General features: G+C 36.6%; 1 protein-coding gene across 4 annotated transcripts in view; it reads left to right on the forward strand.

The window, feature by feature from the left end:
- Ank2 (ankyrin 2) overlaps positions 1-21078 on the forward strand; it is a 230842-nt gene that overhangs the window by 96326 nt on the left and 113438 nt on the right. For all 4 annotated transcript variants that reach the window (XM_074041570.1, XM_074041573.1, XM_074041571.1 and 1 more), the window contains 5 exons: positions 7821-7919; positions 13309-13506; positions 15493-15591; positions 15755-15853; positions 20732-20830. In XM_074041570.1, coding sequence (XP_073897671.1) covers positions 7821-7919; positions 13309-13506; positions 15493-15591; positions 15755-15853; positions 20732-20830 — 594 coding nt within the window. The remainder of the gene's footprint in view (positions 1-7820; positions 7920-13308; positions 13507-15492; positions 15592-15754; positions 15854-20731; positions 20831-21078) is intronic.

Here is a 21078-nt window from a genome sequence, read left to right on the forward strand (position 1 = left end):
GGTCTAGTGTTTTTGCCCAGGGCTGGCCTCAGACCATGATCCTTCTACCACCGTAGAAGTTATCCACATAGCTAGGATGACAGGTGTGCATCCAGTTTATTGGTTGAGATGTTGTTTCACAAACTTTTTGGGCTGGCCTGGAGCTGTGATCCTCCAAATCTGAGCCTACCAAATAGCTGGGATTACAGGTTTGAGCCACCATGTCCAGCACCTATTATTTTTAATGCTGGATCTCTGGCATAGGTTTGGTTAATCACAGACTTCAGTAAAACTTTAAACATTTTTGTGATATAAAAATGCTGAAATATGCAATGTAAAAAGTCTATGGAAGATGATGTCCTTGAAGGATTTTCTGCTTATTTTAATTGTGAGACTGCATGTTCTCACTATCCAATCAATAAGGTTCAAATTTAGTCTTTGAGGTTAGCAAGTATTTTCAACAAACCTTATCGTCTTTAAGCTTCTAGAATCTACATGAGTCCCAAACTATAAGTTGTAGCTTTAGATGGCCTCGCAAAACATTGCCTGTAAAATCTCATTTCTCTCAGACATTGGGTCCCATGTGGCCATGTCACATCATGTAGGAGTTCTGGAGTAATTTCCTTTGTCTGTTGAGATCTTTGTTGTGGGGTTCAGTGTCTTTGCATTGGAGTTTGTTTCTTGTTTAGGCCGTAGTAGGATTTGAACTCGGGCCCTCATGCTGGCTAGGCAGGCACTCTCACTTGAGCCAAGCCCCCAGCCCTGCATCAGAGTTTGATATGGCTCCACCCTTTGCTTTGCTGGCATGCCTCTTCCCTTGCTATGCTGTGGATGTGAAGAATTTGGAGTAGGAGACACAACACTGCGTGCCTTGCTTACTGTGCTTCATAGTAAGAGGACAGGCTTTCTGCATGTTACTGCCTCACTGTCATCACTGCTAACATTACTGGCATAACAGCAGATTACCAACATGCATTACTCACAGTGCCTCTCTTAATCAGGCTGTTGCTTTTCTCTGAAGACCCTCCAATAACGACCAATGGAAAAGCAGCACTTTGTAAATGCCATTTCATGTGGGCCACTGTCTTTTTTTATTTGATAGCATATAATAGTTGTGCAGGGGATACATTGTAATATTCACATATGTGCTTATAATGTAACCTAGATTTACCCCCTCCATCATTCTCTCCCTTTCCTCTGTTGCCCATTTTAGAACAATTTCAGCAGGTTTCATTCTTCTATTTTCATATATGGACAAAACACATCCACCATATTCACCCTCATTCCTCCTTCCTCCTTCCTTATGCCCTCTCCTCTCCTACTGGTACCCACTTCTAGAAGAGATCTGTTTTATCCTCCAGCCCTTCATTTTTATTACTTGCATATTGAGATACACTTCAGACCTGTATATAGCATGCTTTAATCAAATTAACCCCCCATTACTTACTCATCGCCTATCATAATGCTCCTCTAATATTCAGCAGTTTACAAAATAGTGCATTCTAATATATTCATATATAGATGGGTTGTTTCAATATTTTTCATTCTCTAACATTTTCTTTCCCTCTCCTGTCTTCTGTATTCCCCTCAGACACTCATTAATACATTTTTGTTCTCTGTCTCATTATAGATAGATAGATAGATAGATAGATAGATAGATAGATAGATAGATGATAGATAGATCAAACATATCAATATATGCATTTAACTTATTGGTCTGCTCACATATGAGGGAAAATATACAACCTTTGACTTTTTGACTTAACATGAAGTTCTCCAGGTCCATCCATTTACCTGCAAACAACATAATTTCATTCTTTATGGCTGAATGATACTCCATTGTGTATACATACCACATTTTTAAAAAAATCCATTTGTTGGTCATGGGGCATCTAGGCTGTTTCCAAACGTTGGCTATTGTAAATAGCGCAATAAACATGGGTGTGCAAGTGGCTCTATCGTATCCTGGAGCACATTCCTTTGGATGAATGCCCAGAGGGTACTGCTTTTGATAATGGTTGCACTAATTTACATTCCCACCAGCAGTGTAGAAGTGCTTCTTTTTCCCCATGTCTTAGCCAGCATTTATTGTTGTTTGTGTTATTAATAATAGCCATTGTAACTGGAGTGAGGTGGAATCTCAGTGTAGTTTTGATTTGCATTTCCTTTATGACCAAGAATATTAAACATTTTTTCATGTTTATTGGCCAGTTGTATTTCTTCTTTCAATAGTTGTCTATTAGTTCATTTACACATTTATTCAGTGGTTTGTTAATTCTTTGAGAGGTTAGATTTTTGAGCTTCCTGTATATTCTGGTTATTAATCATTTGTCAGATGTATATCTGGCAAAGATTTTCTCCCATTCTGTAGATTGTCTCTTCAGTCTGGTGACCTATTTCCTTTGCTGTGCAGAAGCTTTTTAACTTCATGCAGTCCCTCTTGTCAATCCTTTCTCTTAATTGCTGAGCTATTGGAGTTCCATTCATAAAGTTATTACCTATGCCTATGTGGTTCAATGTGTTTCTTAGTTTTCCTGGATTAGTTTCACCATTTCAGATCTTATGTTAATACCTTTTATGCATTCTGAATTGATGCTAGTACAAGGTGAGAGACTGGGACCTACTTTCAGTTTTCTGCTGGCAGTTACCCAGTTTTCCCAGTACCATTTGTTGAAGAGGCTGTCTTTTCTCCAACTTATATTTGAGGCTCCTCTGTCAAAAATCAAATGGCTGTCCTGTGGGTTTTGTCATGGTCCTCCTTTCTGTTCCATTGGTCTTCAAGTCTGTTTCTGTGCCAGTACCATGCTTTTATTTTTTTTTAATTTTTTTATTACTATGGCTCTGTAGTATAGTTTGAAGTCAAGTATTGTGATACCTCCAGTGCTGCTGTTTTGGCTCAAGATTGCTTTGGCTATTCAAGGCCTTTTATGCTTCCATTGCTACTTTAAGGTTGACTTTTCTATTGACATGAAGAATGTCATTGGAGTTTAAATAGGGATTGCATTGAATATATAGATTGCTTTTGGTAGTACAGACATTTTCACAATATCAATTCTGCCAGTCCATGAGCATGGAATGCCTTTTCATCTTCTGATGTCTTTGTTGATTTCTTCCTTTAGTGACTTGTAATTTTCATTGTATTGGTCAGTTACTTCCTTTGTTAAATTTGTTCCTAGGTATTTTAGTTTTTTGAAGCTATTGCAAATGGTATTGTTTTCCTGATTTATATCTCAGACTGTTCATTTAAGTATAGAAATGCTATTGATTTTTGAGTATGGGTTTTGTATACTGCTACTTTATTGAATGTGTTTATGAGATCTAAGGGTTTTTTGGTTGAGATTTTAGATCTTTACGGTATAGTCTCATATCATCTGCAAATAGGGACAATTTGATTTCTTCCTTCTCTATTTGATTACCTTGTATTTATTTCTTCTGTTTTATTGCTCTGGCTTAAGAATTTCAGCACTGTGGACACCCTTGCCTCCTTCCTGAATTTAGAGGAAAAGGTTTTAGTTTTTTCTCATTTAGTATGATGTTGGCTAAAGGTTTGTCACATAGCCTTTATAATGTTGAGGAATGTGCCTTCTATTCCTAGTTTCTTCAGAGCTTTTATCATGAAAGGATGTTGGATTTTGTCAGAGACTTTTTCTGCATCTATTGATATGTTGATGTGGATTTGTCCTTGATTCTGTTTATGTGTTGTATTACATTTATTGGTTCGCATATGTTGTACCATCCTTGCATTCCTCGAATGAAACCTACTTGATCATGGTGCATGATCTTTTTAATGTGTTATGGGATTCTGTTAGTAAGAATTTTATTGGGGATTTTTTGCATCTGTGTTCATCAGGGATATTTGGCCAGTGTCTTAAGAATACACTTGCTTTTATGAATGTGTACCTGTAGTTTTCATTCCTTGTCAAGGCAGGTGATTTTGTTCTTATTGATCATCATAGTATATTTTCTTAGTTCTTTAAAAGATACTCTAATTGACATGGCTCACACACTTTGCACATACAATTAAAAGGCCTAACTCCAAAGAGGCAGTGTATTTTCATGTAAGAGTACTAGAAATAAAGAGAATTGGATTCTTGTGCTTGTTCTGTCATTAAATACTTGTCTTTGAGCATGCTGAGAAGGGGATTTTGGAGCATGTTGCATCTAGTATAGCCATTAGATACAGCACAATTGAATTTCATTCAAGGATTTAAAAGAGAAAAATAGACTTTCTAATTCTGTACCTGTGTGAACATTCTGTTTTTCATCCTTTCAGCAGATAGTTATTGAGTTCTTATGTGGTGCCATGAATCAGGAAGATAGAACAGTTAACAAGACAGGTCAGGTCTCTGTACTCAGAGATCCGAGTCACCAGTACTCAAAGGATATTGGGGAGCAGTGTGCTTCAGAAGTTTAATAATAGTTTCTCAAAAAACACAAAGGAAAACAAAGGAACAAAAAGCCTTGCTTTGTAGCTTTTGTCATTGCTGATTTCCATGTGTAAATATTTCTACCATAGTCAATTTAGAGCTACTAACCTGGTAGTAGCTGGGAAGAGATGCACAGATGAGCTTTCTCAGAATCATTACTCCAGTTTCCTGCATGAGGAACAGGAAATGTTTCTCCCTTTTATTCCTCTCCACTTCCCTCTATGCTATCCTGTTTTACTAAAATAAATCCTTGCAAAACTTCAAAAAGAGAGAGAGAGAGAGAGAGAGAGAGAGAGAGAGAGGAGCTCATTTTAGCCTGTATAAACTGACCCCATGTCACTCTGGGATTATATACAATGTTGGATGGCACTGAAATTTTCCCTCAATAAGTTAAAATGCTTCCCTACATAGTAAGGCTTTTAAGGCATTGATATATTCTTTCTAATCTTTGATCTTCTCATTTTTCTCACTCATGAAGTTTGCATTATCTGGAGAAAACCAAGATTTCTAGAGGTTTTGGGGTAGTTTAAAATAAATGCTACACATAGTTTCTACCCCATTCTTACTACCATTATGACAATTATTGAGACATTTTGCCTCTTGTTGGCTTTTTTTAATCACTGACCAGGTTCTAGTGTGATATTCTGAGACATTTTAACTGGAACCTCTTGCCAGTATCTAATAATCCTCATTTTAATGTGAAAACCTAAATTGTGTAACTAGTTAAAATGAAATTATTAATTCAGGCTTTATTAAGGGCATTATTCTTTTTTGTTTTTAAACTTATTTATTAGTTAAATGTGGAGTTATTCCATATGAGGAAATTCATATTTCAATACAAACAATAAAAGTTTACAAAAAACATTAAAGGATGATGAACAAAAGTAACACATCAAGAAAAGGGATCACCCCTGCTACTTGTTATTAGATGTGATAATTAAAGTACAACAATAATAGCCACCAAGTATCGTATGCATACAATGGTCTAGGCACCCTGCGAAGTGGTTTACAAATAGCATCTTAGTTCACCTTCCTAACAAGTCATGAGTATGTATTATTTTCTTTGGGAAAATTTGGAGCTCTTCATTTAAGAAAGCTTGACAAAAGGGAAAGATGAGTTTCAGTATGGCTATATGACATGATGGAGGACACACATTTTAGTTGTTAATATTTTTATGTTAATAAAAGGACATTAAGATCCACTGCTGGTAGAATGAACTAAGCAGAGATGGAGGAAAGGAAAAGATAAGGGGGGGAATACCTAATTTTAAAAAACTAATGCTGTTAGTTAGCAGTTACCAGGTAAATGGAGTCCCTCTAATGTGGATTCATCAGAACTTCAGAATTGTACAAGTCATTGTGACCAGCACACTCATGCACATGAGCTGATTTCAATGAAGAAAAAAATGAACACAGGGAAGGGGAACTCTGCAAAGGGAAAAAAGCATAAACTTCAAACACAGAATTATAAAGTTAAGTAAAAAAGTCCTAGACTACAAAACCTGGGCAAGAATCTTTCTGGCACTAACTTGATGCTGTACTTTGTAGAAAAGATTCAAATTCTAGTTAGACTGAGCTTGTTGAGCCACTTGACTTTGATCTCATTCCCACGTCTTTTATTTAAAAAAATTTTTTTTTGGTACTACTATGGTTTGAACTCAGGGCTTCAGTACTTGTGCAGCAGGTGCTCTACTGCTTGAGCCACAACTGCAGTCCATTTTGCTTTGATTATTTTGGAGATGAGATCTTGTGAACTGTTTGCCTGGGCTGCCCTCAAACCACAGTCCTCCGAATCTCAGCCTCCCAAGTAGCAAGGATTACAGGTGTAAGCCACCAGTGCCAGTCTACATGTCTTTTATAAGGGCAGATGTATTATATCATTAAGTTTAAGATTTAGAACTAATTTAATCCTTTTTGTTCCTTGATGTTCTTGTGAGTATACTTAAGATTCTCCATAAAGTTCCTATAGCTGCTCTGAGAGTATGTGAGAGGTTTCAACATGATTAGACAGTGTCTATTCCATGTAGTTCACAGAAAGTGATGTTCTATCTTTTTAAAGGTGACCTGAGGTAGCATTCCTTCCCTCATCTTTCTACAGGGCTGAAAGTTAAATGGAACAACAACAAAAATATCACCCCCTTTATGTATCATGCAGTTGAGCCTTGGAGAGGATGACCCATGGTATCTGACCTGACATCTGCTCCCAGGCTCTCACACACTGAACCAAAGGTTACTCGCCTGCCAGAGCACCCTTTCCAGATGATTCTCTCCTCTGGAATCTGGAAGCCTCTTCTAGTTCTTACCTTTCAGTTGTCAGGTTGGTGGTGGGCACTGTGGTCATTAGGTCTTGGGATATCCCAAACCTGGAGGAATCATTTTTATTAGGAGCAAAGCAGAACCTGGAAAGATGGTCTTAGAGACAGAGACACAGATTGATCTGTAGAGTTCTGGATAAAACAGAGGCCATTGACCTCTCTTAGCTGCTCTGTGTTTCATTTTCCCTGATTGCTACCCTCCTTCTCCACCACTTTCCTTGGGACAATCTATATTTTTTCCTTAAGCCTCACATCACCAGGTCAATTTATATCTCAAGATTTTATTTCCTTTTCAGTTCTTGCTCATTGTTCCTTAAAATGACTTTGCCTCCCATTTTGCTTCTTATTTCCCACTTACTTGCTTTTTGCTCATGCTCTCCTAAATGGAAAGAAATAGCATTTGGGGATTGTTCTGGAAGCTACTCCAAAAAAATTAAGGTCAGAAAATTTTATAAATAACATAGCATACAGTTGTGCCACAATTTACTTGACACCATTTAAGTTCTATTTATTAATAACAAATTTTATCTTTGGGAAATAATTACTTGATTTAAAAAAATGTTGAAAAATCCTTAAAATAATGTGAAACTCTTCCTTTTTACAAGCATCAGTGTGAATTTCAGGGAAGTTTATGAAATGAGTGGCAGTTCAAGAAAGAATATATAGGGACAAATTAGATAAAGGACAGGTAAAATGAAAACAGTGAGCAGGGCTTTAAAGCTTAAGAAATGCAACCCACTGAGCTTTTCCATCTTCTTGAATATGCAAACACATGACTGAAAGTCAGTTTCATTCCAATGACCTTCCTTAGGTGGAATCTCTCTTGCTGTCACCTTGTCTCTGTTTTGTCTCTTTCTATTTCTTTTCCTGTCAACAGGTCTTTCTCTCTTGTTTTCCCTCTTACTCCTCTCCTTTTCTGCCATTTAGCTAGTTGCCACTTTCTTGCATTTCTATGCCATCATCAGAATTGAGTTTTGGAAGCATTTTCTTTACAGTGGTAATCGATGCAATCTGCAATCATAGTTAAACACACACACACACACACACACACACACACACACACGAGAACTCAGGCCCAATTCTTTAATTCTTTCGGCAGGATGGGCTGACACCACTTCACTGTGCTGCTCGAAGTGGGCACGACCAGGTGGTAGAACTTCTGCTGGAACGCGGTGCTCCCTTGCTGGCAAGGACCAAGGTGAGTCACTATGGGTAAGATGGGATCCAAAATACTCTTTGCATCACTGTTTGGTAATCTCTTTTCTTCTTGTACTTAAAGCATCAGCCAAGTGTTTTGTAGCTACTTAATATGTGTGTGCAAGGAATAAGAAATATATATCAAACTATTTTAAGATTATTAAAAGAAACAGATACATGCATTAAGATGTGTTAAGAGATATACTCAAGGTTCTCCCTGTATTTTACCTGCTATTCATACTGCTGATGAAAAACTATGTGATATGTAAGTAGGAATATTGTATATTAGTGAGAGTATCTTATATTCTGTGAGTCTAGATTTTTATGATTCTCTAAGATAGCTATAATATATATGTATATATATATATACATATATATATATATACACACATATATATATATATATATATATATATATATAAAATTATCTTTTAAAGCAGTGTAATAGAAGGTAAGTGCTCATACAGTCTTTATCTGTTAGGCAACGCTAGTAAAAATAATTACCTAGCAATGGTGCTGGTTGATTACATTTGGGGTTAGTAGAGTGATACGGTGAGCATAAATTAAGATTGGTACTTACACAGAACCATTCAACAAGGATATTGTTCTTTTTGACATAATACATCCAGCATTTTTTGCCTCATTTCATTAATGTGCTCAAACAAGAGGAAAACTCTTTTCCATATGAATAAAACCACATGGCAAGTTAGTTTGTTAATTTATTAACAGTAGGTTAAAAGATTCATTACTATTCAGGTTCTCACTACCTTGCTTTACTTTAGACGATCAGAAAATATCATTAAACCCAAATTGTGGTTAATCATCTAGAGCAATTTTATAGTGTATGCAATAACTCTTAGGTCTTTAAATACAATAAAAATTTAGATAAGTATACTTCTTAAGTTTTCTACCCGTTCTGCTATGACCTCCCATCCCCAAATAGGATTGATATTCACTAATGCAGTTACTAGGGTGAGTTGAAGAAACTAAGACATCTGGCACAAGCAAATAGTTTTCCACTTATATTATATTTGGGTTGACTATTTAATTGAAATCATTTGGAACAAACCAGGCCACACATTTAAAGTATATGTAGAATGAACTCAGTCTTTAAAGATGTGTACTACCAGTCATGAAAAGGTGTCTTTGAGTCAGAAATATATGAAGAAGAAGAAATTATCTGTATTATCTTCATTCTTATACCTATTCTGTGAGTGTTATAAAAATCTGTTTTTAAAATGCAACATTCTGTTTTGGGTAATGCTGAAATAATTATGGAAAGTTTGGTTGAAAAATCAGACTGCAATTTAAATGGAAATGAAATTTCAGATCAATTGTATTACAGCCAAAAAAAAAAAAATCAAATTGAAGCTAGGCATACATGCTTTTCCATGAAACATCAAATCATCTTATTTACAGTTTGCCCGTAATTGTCACATCACTGATATAGACCATGGACGACCTCAGTGGGACTTTTTAATGACCTTTCTGTAAAATCAGATGTCAAGATTATATTCATTTACACACACATCTAGCTATCATGTATTTGAGAAGACACAATGTGCCAAGCAGTGTTCTGGTCACTGAGGGTCTATCAAGATGAACAACATACAAAGTATGTCTTCAAGAAGCTTAGACTTTCATGGGCAAGACAGACAAGAAGATAATTGTAAAAAGTAGAGCTGTGTTCAGTATAAGGAACACAGAGATGAATCAAACAAGGTGGAATAGGTGCCTAATGCCAGACAGTTGTTGCTCTTCTCACAACAACTCTGGGTTTCAGATTATCCCGAGTTGAAGCAACCACCCCCTTATTGTTTGAAAGTTCTAACTCTCATAACACTGAATCTTTACCACATCTATTTTGAATTCTCAATGACATTAATAATCTTAATAAGAGCAGTAGATGATTCTTCCAGCTGGTCTCTCAGTGTAATAACTGTAAACTCTCCATAATTTCTGTTTATAACCTCCCACTCTTTAGTTGCCCCTTCTGTGTTTTAGCTTACTCTCCCCCAATTTCAGAAATTCTTTTATTGTGCTGGGATTTTCAGTCATAGATACAAGTGTCCCTTGTTCATCTTAGGCCCTCTGCCCAGCGTAAATTCCATAGTTACGTATACTACTCTTCTGCATACCCTCACTCACTTCCTACATCTCACTCTGATTAACTCCAACTCACATTCCCACACCTGAATGTGGCTATGGTGACCAGGCTCACTAATCTTATGTAGGTGCACAGTGCCCCCGATAATCACAATGTGTTCTGTCTTTAAACTTCTTAGACTTCCCTTTTCTTTACTTCCCACAACACTGAGAAAAATTGGAGCAATCAGAAGAGAATTTCCAGACCCCTACCTTCGTATCAATCCAATTACATGAATCAGAGCCCATACAGTCTATGACCTCTCCTATTACTATTATCTGGCACACGTTTATTCTTCTCTTCTCAAAACGCTTTCCTTATTTGTCTTCTGGGACATGATATTTCTGTGACTTTCCTTCCATTTTTCTAACTTTCAGTTCTCAGTCTCCTTTGCGAGTTCTTTTTCATCTCTCAGTTCTCTGAAGGTTATAACCTCCAGAGCTCAGTTTGTGCCTTCCCTGGTTTCCCGTGTTTTTGTATTCATGCCCACCCTGTGAAATCTCAGGCATTTCATCTTTAAACAGTGCCTATGTGCTGATGACACACAAGTATGTGTTTCTAAAATTCCATATGTTCATGTCAATATACCCTAACTGCTTGGATCTGTACTGGGCAACTCAAATTAAGTTCAAGACCAAGCTCATGAAACTTTTTCCACTCTTAAGCTTAACCCTCCTATAGTCTTTCTTATCACAACTCACATCCATTCCATTCTTTCAGTTTCTCAGACCTATCCTTTATATCATGCTGAACTCTTCTTTCTTGTTTTCCACATCCTGTCATCAAACCCTGCCACTTCTTCCTTCCAAATATATCATAAAGTCAGAAGCTTCTCAACAGTTTCAATATCACCATTTGGTCTAGGCCACCATCCCACGGGGAGAGCTGCAAGGGAACCGCCTTGCAGCTCCCTTAGCTTCCCTTCTTTTCCATTTAGCCCAGTGTATTTTTAACAAAATACCTAGGGTAATTTTTTGCCCTAACCCTCATCCTCTCTGAGTAAATAGCACTTCATCCTCTCTGAGTAAATGTCAAAGCTGCTGTTCTGATTTACAAGGTCTTTTCACTTCTTTCAAGGTCTTGATAATTTCCGAGAAGTTCTCATAAGCCACATTCTCTTCCTTGACTTTTGGTCCCAACACAACATGGAAGTACTTGCTTTTCTTTTGCCTCACATGCTCTTTCCTCAAATCAACAGGGTCAGCTCTTTTGCGTTCATCATCTGCAAGCTTACCTTCTCAATGAAGCTATTTATGGTTACCCTATCAAAATTGCACCCACATCCACAAACTTGCTTGATCATCCTCCTCTTTAGCGCTCTCATTAGCATTGATGACCTAACATACCTTATATTTTGATTCTTATCATTTTTGAGTTGTCCGTCTGTCTTACATGCTAGAATTGTCTGTCTCCCAACTCAGAAGATAACCTCGACGAAGACAGGGGTCTCAGTCTGTCGTGTTCCTTCCTGTGTCCTCAGCACTTACTTACTCAGCAAATAAGTGTAAAATGAACAGAGAAAGAAATGGTGATTACTTTACTTTCTACATAACCTCGAAGTGGACAAAATAGTGTCAAAGAGTGATAAAAGTTCAGGGAAATATTCAACACCCTAGTCTAAACATTGCCAAGTCCTGAATTTGTTCTGCAGTTTGAAGCTATCTTTGCTTCCAGTGCATAGGTATCTTCTTTCCAACCTGCTCTTTTTTTCAAAGTTCACTTTTTGGATTTCTAAATATAAAAGCAATAATGAAGATTATTTCGGAAATAAAAAATTTATGTTTTTAAACCACCTGAACTCTATTGCACATAAATTCCACAATGGAGATTTCAGCTATTTCTCACTGCTAAAAGTCACCTTCCTTACTGAGAATATTGTGCAGTGGGCCTTTCCTGACATCTTATGCAGATACAAGTTCTGCTTCTTTGAATGTAGTGTTTATCAAACTGTTTACTTGGTCAACATCCTTTATCTATTGACCATATCTAAAACGGTAAATAAGCAAATACATAGTCTAGCTTCTTGAACGGACAAATGTTTTTCTAATTAATATTTTCCTAATTTTGCATATATTTCTTGAAGTTTATTTTTTTAGCTTAAAAAAGGAGAGTCTTACTTAGATAAATAATGAACAATACTGTACCCTCTTGTTGGGTGTTTCTGCTGTTGACCACATTCTCAAATTGAGGCTGAAGCTATTTGGGACCGTATCACTGATGACAAGTTTAGATTATCTTCAAATTTGAAAGTTGTGAGGTCATTGATACTTGGCTCTCACATTAGCTTCACACTCTTCTAGCTCTTACCTAAAAGTCTTGGGAAAAAGAATCACAGAATTTCAGAGCAGCATAGATCTCTAAGAGATGTGAAAATTTCCTTACCTCCCTGATTCACCCACCTGCTCCTCCTTCACCCGCCTCCCCTCATAGGTAAGGAAGTGCAAGCAGAGAGGTAATGGAATGTAGACTGCTGTGTGTGGAATTAGATACAAGTAATTCAAGCACCAGCTATCACTTATTATTGTTTCTTCCTGTGATAATAATATTAAGTGATATTATTATCACATATATGTATTATAATGCCCTAATAATTATAAAATCAGACTGAATTACCACACATACTATGTATTCATAGATGAAAAACATATTAATGTCTTTTTCTGAAGAATAATATGATTATAAAATTAAATATTCTCCTCACTTCCCTTTCCACCAAACAGAATCTGCTATATATTCAGACACAGAATGCTTTTCCTCTGGTGCTGTGTTAAAGATCAAGAATTGATTTTGCTGTGTTTCAGAACACAAAAGTAATAAAAACAAAACACAGACTTGGTTATTTTTTTTATTTGTTGTACTGGGGATATGTTGTGGCATTTACAAAAGTTCTTACAATATATCAAATATATCATAGTTGAATTCACCCCCTCCATCGTTCTCTTTTATCCCCTCCTCCCCTCATTCCTGGAGTAGTTTCAACAGGTCTCATTTTTCCATTTACATACATGTGTACACAGTATTTGCATTATATTCACCCTCCCACACCCTTTCCCCACCTCCTCCCCCCTCCCATTGGTATCACCCTGTTCCTCCCCACCCAGGACCTGTTCTGCCCTCCTGTTCTCTGAGTTTGTAAAAGAAATAGAATGACATTTTCATTTAAGATGGCTACACAGGGAGTTTCCTTGTGACATTTCCACGTACACATGTGCTGTAACTGGTTGTGTTTTGTTTCACTGTGCAGAATGGGCTGTCTCCACTTCACATGGCTGCACAGGGGGACCATGTGGAATGTGTGAAGCACCTGCTACAGCACAAGGCGCCTGTGGATGATGTCACCCTAGATTACCTGACAGCCCTCCACGTTGCTGCACACTGCGGCCACTATCGTGTAACCAAGCTCCTTCTGGACAAGAGAGCCAACCCGAACGCCAGAGCCCTGGTAAACCTGGCCCAGTCCATTTTAACTGAGTACAGATTGGGACAAGCAAATAAAGTCACATTTATTGACCAGCTTCCTGTCTTCATAGTTTGATATTAAATGATTGTGAGCAAGGAGAGATGGAATAGAACACTGAGGTAACATTTCTGAAACCAGTGAGTTGAAAACAGGGTGAAACTTTGGAGCAATGAGAGATTTTCATTAGACAAAAGAAGTTGTAGAATAAGAAATTATAAAAAGCTCTAGACATCTCTAGATATTAGATAGAGTTAGAAATCAGGTATGAAAAAGTTGAACTTTGGCCATCTCTTTTTGAGAAAAAAGGTTTAAAAATGATTAATATATTTGACTATGTAAGATAGTATAAAACAAAAAGTAGTGACAAGTTTGCTTGGAGATTTTCCTCCTTGACCTGACTACACAACTGCAGATTTGTAGAAAAGTGATGCCTGGTATATTATTGCTTTGGGAAACATTTTATAGAAACCATTCCAAGAATTGCTGAAGAGAAAAACTGTAAGAGGCTGTCCCTAGAGCAGCATCACATCTTCCAAAGTCTAATACTGAATAAATCTTCCTTGCTTCACTTATATCCTAACGATAATCATGGGAAGAATTAGGCATGTACTAATTTATAGCACTCATTTTTCTAATTCTCAAACTAAAAGCAAATCCTTTTTCTTTATATGTTCACATAGTTTATGTCACTTAAAATTCTTTAATCAGTTGAGTGGACATCATTAAAATCATCAAATATTAAACAATACTTTTATTTGAAGTTTTCCATTGGAAATTGGGAAGTGAATATACTTTCAGGGCTATGTGTAATTATGTGACAAAACTCATTTTCTTATAGGGGGCTGAAAATATTAATTTTCAATTTTATAGTGGTCAATAAGCTTATGAAACATCACAACCTAATAACTGCAAATACCTTAAGTACTACATGTACATGTAGCTATTTGTACCTGGCTTATTATATGGTTTATAAATAGGGAAAGTGACTCAACAAACTAATTACTTTTATTACTCTACTGTGACAAGTAAGAAGTCATTAGCTTAAGTAAGACCACATGCTTTCCTGAGAATGCCTACCATATAAAAACACTGACTAAATATTATTATCCTTTGGAACAGACAAAACTGTTAACTGGTAGAATAAATATAACTCAGTAAAGGATCATTGTTCAAATAAAAAAATATGATTCATAACAATTTGGCATGATACTAGTTAAATTTCTATATAATAATTTTTTGAATTATGTTCAATTGCAATGTAAAAAGTACCTCACAGGCTGCCCTCCCCCCTTCCTTTTCCTCTCAGAGGTATCTTGCATTTATCTCAGAAATTCTCCAGGCTCTCCTTGAAAATAATCATGAACATAATTACTTCTTTATAAAATAAAATGTAATGTAGTATACATGTTATAAAAACATTCAATATAAAATGTAACTTCTGGATATAAACACAAGCATAGACACTGATTTCTGCTAATTTGGAACACTCCTCTAAAGAAAATGGTAACAAAACTGGAATATTTATTATAGAGGCAGTCATGTTTTTAGATTTTTGAAGATAGGTGAACAATTCTTATGCTCTGAGATATGGGCCTCTGTCATAAAAATACATGCTTGTCTTCAATGCATCTTCCACTCACTTCCTTACCTGATCAGTCAGTCTAAACAAAACCATCACAGAACCTTTAAAATAGAATTGCCCCTTTGTGTTTCTTTCTCCAATAGTCTGCCTGGGTGTTTTGCTTCACTTTTGTTTTCCTTGTAATCACACAAGCAGAATTACACACAGGCCCACACAGAGAAGCCAACACACTACCACCTTTCTTTCCACATCCCAATGCTTACGGGGTTTGAGGAAATGGTGACGTTATGTGACGATGTAACATTATTGCTTGCAATGTGCCAGCATGGAGTTGTGTGAGAATCATTTCTGCATGTTTTCAACTAACTCGATTGTCTTTTGCACAGAATGGTTTTACTCCACTGCACATTGCCTGCAAGAAAAACCGCATCAAAGTCATGGAACTGCTGGTGAAATATGGGGCTTCAATCCAAGCTATCACAGAGGTAGAAAAATGTTTCAGCTTGTCACGAAACATGCCTTCTCTTATGCCTCCCTCCCTTCCTTTCACCCATCTTCTGTCCTCTTCACTCAAGTGCTATTTACCTGAAGAAGCCCCACAGCCCTACCGGTGCAGAGGAGTAAAACTACTGTTGCTTTGTTTCGCAGTCTGGCCTCACACCAATACATGTGGCTGCCTTCATGGGCCACTTGAACATTGTCCTCCTTCTGCTGCAGAACGGAGCCTCGTCAGATGTCACTAACATTGTGAGTATGGCTTGGGTCAGAAGAATCACAGGGAGAGAGAGTGAGAGGCGCACAGCGTGTGGGTGTGTGTAGGTATGTGTGTGTCGTCAAAGTGAGGAACCAAGCTTTGAGAAGGCCCTTGAAATAACAGGCTGTGAAATAATTGCTAGAACCTCCCTGAAAAGAACCTCAACAGATAATAGGATGGAAGCTGTGGAATGAGACAATTTAAGCTTCCTGATGCAGATGGATTGAACATGCAGCTAAAATGCATTTGTTAAAACAAAATATATTTTTAAAACTCCTCTGAAGCCAGATGTGGTGGCGTGCACTAATCCTGGCACTTGGAGGTGGAAGCACGAGGATCAAAGCTTCAGGTTAGCATGGGCTACATAGCAAGACTCTGTCTCAAAAAACAAATCAATAGAAACTTCTGAAAGTGAATGAGTGATTGGTTGCATTAAAAAGTCTGCAGGGCTTACTTTAGTTTGCTTGAGTGAGTTGTATTTCAGGTTATTAAAATACCAAACCAATTCCATCTGGTCAAAAGATTAACCAGATATAGATGAGTATTAGGGATTTTTACTTGATATCAAATTTTCCTTCCATTGCATTCCATGGCTTTTCCATTTCCTAACCTTACTTTGATTTTTTAAATTTTGCTGGAGATATACTGGGTGTCTCAGAATTCTTCTACCCAATCTAAATTAGAATTTTTGCTTTTAATTTCTTTCTATTTCTCTTACTTTCCTTTGTCACGCCCTTCTAAACTCTTTCTGGTCATTGTGTCATGCACGTATTTTTCTCCTGAGCAGAAGCACCTGTCTGCACATGTGCAGTCCGGTCTTGAGGGTCCAATGGAGTGTTGACAATTTGTAAAACTGAATAACTTCTCCCAAACAAATGTTAGTGCTTCTTATGAAAAGGCAGCATATTTACAGAAGAAATTGATTAGCCACTATTGCTAATTTTTGGCTCTCATCTCATTTAAGTTGTGAAACAGAATTTCCAATTTCACCTTTTATTTCTAATTCCCTCACATTCGCATTTCTCTGTGTTTCATACACTGTTTGTGAGCTGAGTTTTTTGATGCTTGGACAAAAATCCATTGTGGAACTAAATTTATTTAACTTTAAATATTTTTAATACTCCTTTAGAATTCAAAAGTTGGAATATAAAACCATTAAAGAATTTAAAATCTGTACTTAATGTTTTCCTAATTATAGCTTGTTGGTCTTAGGGCAATAATAATATATAGCAGTACTATATTATAAGAGTAATTTCATAATGGGCCAACTTGAGTTTAATTCTAGTCACTTTTTTAAACTTCAAAGAATTAATCTCTTTTTGCTTTTAAAGAAATGACCTGAGCCCCTTACCAGTTTTAAAACTGAGATTTGAGCAGACACACATTCAGGCGAGTAACTTTCACAAAAAATACTCTTTGTTCTTGCTCACCTTCCCCTCCTTGCCCTCTTCCTTTTCTCCACCTTTCCTTTTTTTGCATTCCAATACTTACAGAGTCACAGGTGCCATAGTGATACTATGTCAAATTATGTTATCATTGTACAACCATAGCGTGTACAATTGTTTTCTGGGATATGCTTGCTTGACTAGAATCACCTAGGTTAATTTTTTTTCAGAGTTTGTTTTTGTGCAAAATCTTCAAAAAATAATCCACATACATTTTAACTGTTTTTCAACTGACCAATTCCAAATCTTTTGATGATTACTCAGTGGTAATATGCTCCCATGTGGAGGGAGAAGGAAGCTCTATACATTTCATGTAGGTTTTCAAATAAAAATACATAGAACACTAACAAAGCAATAAAAGCGTTCACATCTTTTCAGAGTCTTCAAGACTCCCAGCTTGGGCAACTGGCTGTGTATAACTTTAACTCCCAGTGGTTTTGCATTCTCAAGTTCTTCATTTCGTTTTATCTGTTCCTTTGTCCATGACATTCTGTTTCCCTCATCCCACTCAAAACAAATAGTAGAGAAGCACCTGCCAATCTATTCCTCTTCTCAACATGATTCCTGGTTATTTTTGTGTCTGTTCATTTTTATTTTTGGAAGATAATGACCTTCAGGGAGCAGATGCTCATAGATAGAATTGCCAGATAAAATACAAGACAGGACTAGTTAAATTTCAATTTCAGATAAATAATGAATTTATAATATAAGTAGGTCCCATGAGACATGTTAAAATAATTACTCATTGTTAGTCTGGAATTAAAATTTAACTGACTATCTGTATTTTTATTTACTAAACATGGCAATCCTACATTCAGAAGAATTTAATTGTCTGTAGCAGTGGAATGCCTGTGAACTGAGGTATATTCTCATATAGCTACTGGATCTGAAACTCTTTGCAAGTTGATTAAGAAGCTGTGTGGACACTGAGTGCCTGCTTGCTGTGACAGAGTTGGTCATTTACTGACCCCAAAGCACCCCGACCTTGGCGCCTTTGTGTGTTGCCTGAAATCATGTTGCATTTTTTGAATGCAATGTTGTCTGTTTTGCTTTCTGCTTTCCAATTTGATGCGGCCAAAGTGGAAGTCAATGTAGCTGTCTGCAGAGTCATCTGAACAACTGAGAAGAGGGGCATGACATTTTAGCACCTGCTTTGGACATGAGCATACCCATTCTTTTGCTGGTCTTGTTTTTGTCTGAAAATTCACCCCAAGCGTGAAGTGTACCAATATTCAATCATGTGCAAATATTTTCCCACAAAAAACTTCCTTTTCCAGAAAGCTTATAATAGCACTTCGAAACCTGGAGAACTGACCTGCCAGTTACAATACACCCATAATCCAAAGTATTCATTGATAACCATGGGAGTAGAAAAGAAAATATCTGTAGGTTTGCAGAAAGTACTATGCAGAGTATTACAGTTTCTCTTCATGGTAAAGTTCACACTTTATGTTTAAAGATTTTTCCCAACCCTTAAAGTTAGTTAAGCAGGAAGTAAGGCTGTGGCGGTAGCATGTCTAACACTCAAGAAATGGAAGTTACTGAGTAAAACAATATACAATGCCCTTAATTTTCTTATTTATACTTATGTGTAAGCAAAAGTAATGTAAATATAAAAAGGTAGGTAATTTACAATAGATGTCAATTGCCCCAGAGTCATAAATGAGAATTAAATAAATCCATTGTTATAAGGTAAAGAGACTATGTGTGTATGCGTATGTAACTTTTCTTTGGTTATAAAGTTGAATGTTTTAATTTAGGCTTATATCTACCTCACCAATTTCAAATGTGTAAAAACCACAAAAATAAAGATTTTCAAAATGTTAAGACCAGTATTGGAAACATTTTTAGATTTTTAAAACTCCTCATTGATAAAGTTTGGCTTGTTAAATAAACATGTAAATTCACTACTGAGAAGGAACTCCTGGGGCCTCTGATTTAACCTCTTATAAATAAATTCACTCTTGCCTTTATTTCTACTCAAATTAGTAAAACTGGTAACTTTTTATCAGACTTAGAAATCAAGTTTTGAGTTGTCCTTTCTTTTTTAAGTAGTTAGATAATCTCAGCCTCATGCATTTAGAGACTGGTTTTAAGTGATACAGAAAATAGGTTAGAAATCATGGTTGTGCAAAGAGGAAGACTCTTGCCATACATCTCAAGTCTGAAGGCAAATACTGCTACTCCATTAATGTGTCATTTGAGAAAACAACATATTCCAAATACATCTACTTTACAAAAGTCAGAAATTGCCATTAGAAAATAAGGCCACTAAAGGATAAGTGAGTCATCAAAAAGAAGAGAAAATTAGAGTAGACATTCAATTTAATGCTTCCACAACCAAATTATTTGACATGAATTTCTTATAACTTCGAAAGGAATGGGTCTCTGGATAGCCAGGAAAGTGAACTGTGAGCTGCATGCCACAGTAAAGTTTACCCCAAAGCTTCTAGATTTAAGGATCTGTTGTGCAAAGACTATTCCCAGGAACTTGTCAGAAATACTCAATTACCACAACCAAACTTACAGTCACTTTAGTTCATTTGGAATAGTTTTCTTTACTGGCGAAAAGTAGTTTTATGTTCTAGGATAGTTGTGATGAGTCAATCTCTAATAATCCTTATTTCAATCTCATGTTCTAACTGCAAAGTTATTTGAATGAATGAGTGAAACCCTGCCCTCTTCTGTAATAAGAGGCTTCCCAATGAGAAAATTCTCTCACATCTAGCCCATGTCAGACCTTGGTGCAGAGCCAAGATACCTGAGGACTGTTGTGATGCTCAGTGCCACTGATCTCAACAAATGACACTGTTAACAGCTCCTTTACTGATCTTTCAGTAACTCTCTCAAATCGCTGTCTATAATCAAATATGCTCACTAACCTAAATAGGGTGCCTCTAGTCTCATAGCCTCTAGTCTCATAACACAAAGACAAATCAGGTGCAAAATAGTAGTTTGCTTCAGAAATAAAGTTTGAATTTTGGAAGGAAAGCATTTGTGTATGGTTCCAATGATGCAATTTTTTGCAATGTGCGGACTTGATCTTCAGCATTTGGAGTTTCTCATTGAAATAGAATCAATGACAGATTTTAGGTTTGTAAGATGAAAGACAACTTCATCACCAAAAGCAATGTAAGTTATGCTGGATTGATTGTGGAATTCCACAACGCGGTATCCTGGATGTTTTGGTAAGTTCACTAGTTTGTCACGGATGGAAAAAAAATTAAAATAAATATAAGCTTTATCCCCATAAAGATGGAGAAGATACAAAAACAATTATTTTCCCAAACTAAACAATTATGGCTTTTTATAGATTTCTAAAATTCTTGGATACATTGCTGAAATTCACAAAGAGGGACATCTGAATTCTTTCCTATCCACAGCAGTGGCTTTATGTATGATTGGATGATTTTTGTTTCCTGGCAGCGTGGGGAGACCGCATTGCACATGGCAGCCCGGGCAGGGCAGGTGGAAGTGGTTCGATGCCTCCTGCGAAATGGTGCCCTTGTGGATGCTAGAGCCAGGGTAGGTGCTGGTGCTCCACGGTTCTCTTATGTTGCATTGTGAGTCCCATCTTTAAGAGAGGCTGTTATTCTGTAATTCCCTGATTTGGAAATGCCATGGTGTATAACTGAAAGCATTAGTTCAATAATGGTTTCTTGGGAAAAAGCCAAAGAGTGAGTGTAAACAATGAAAAATGTGCCCCAATTACAGAAGCATTTGAAAATATGTACAATTTAGTATCTAGGAAATACATCACTGATTTAGATTTT

Source organism: Castor canadensis, chromosome 9, assembly GCF_047511655.1.
Source record: "Castor canadensis chromosome 9, mCasCan1.hap1v2, whole genome shotgun sequence".
Lineage (NCBI taxonomy): Eukaryota > Metazoa > Chordata > Mammalia > Rodentia > Castoridae > Castor > Castor canadensis.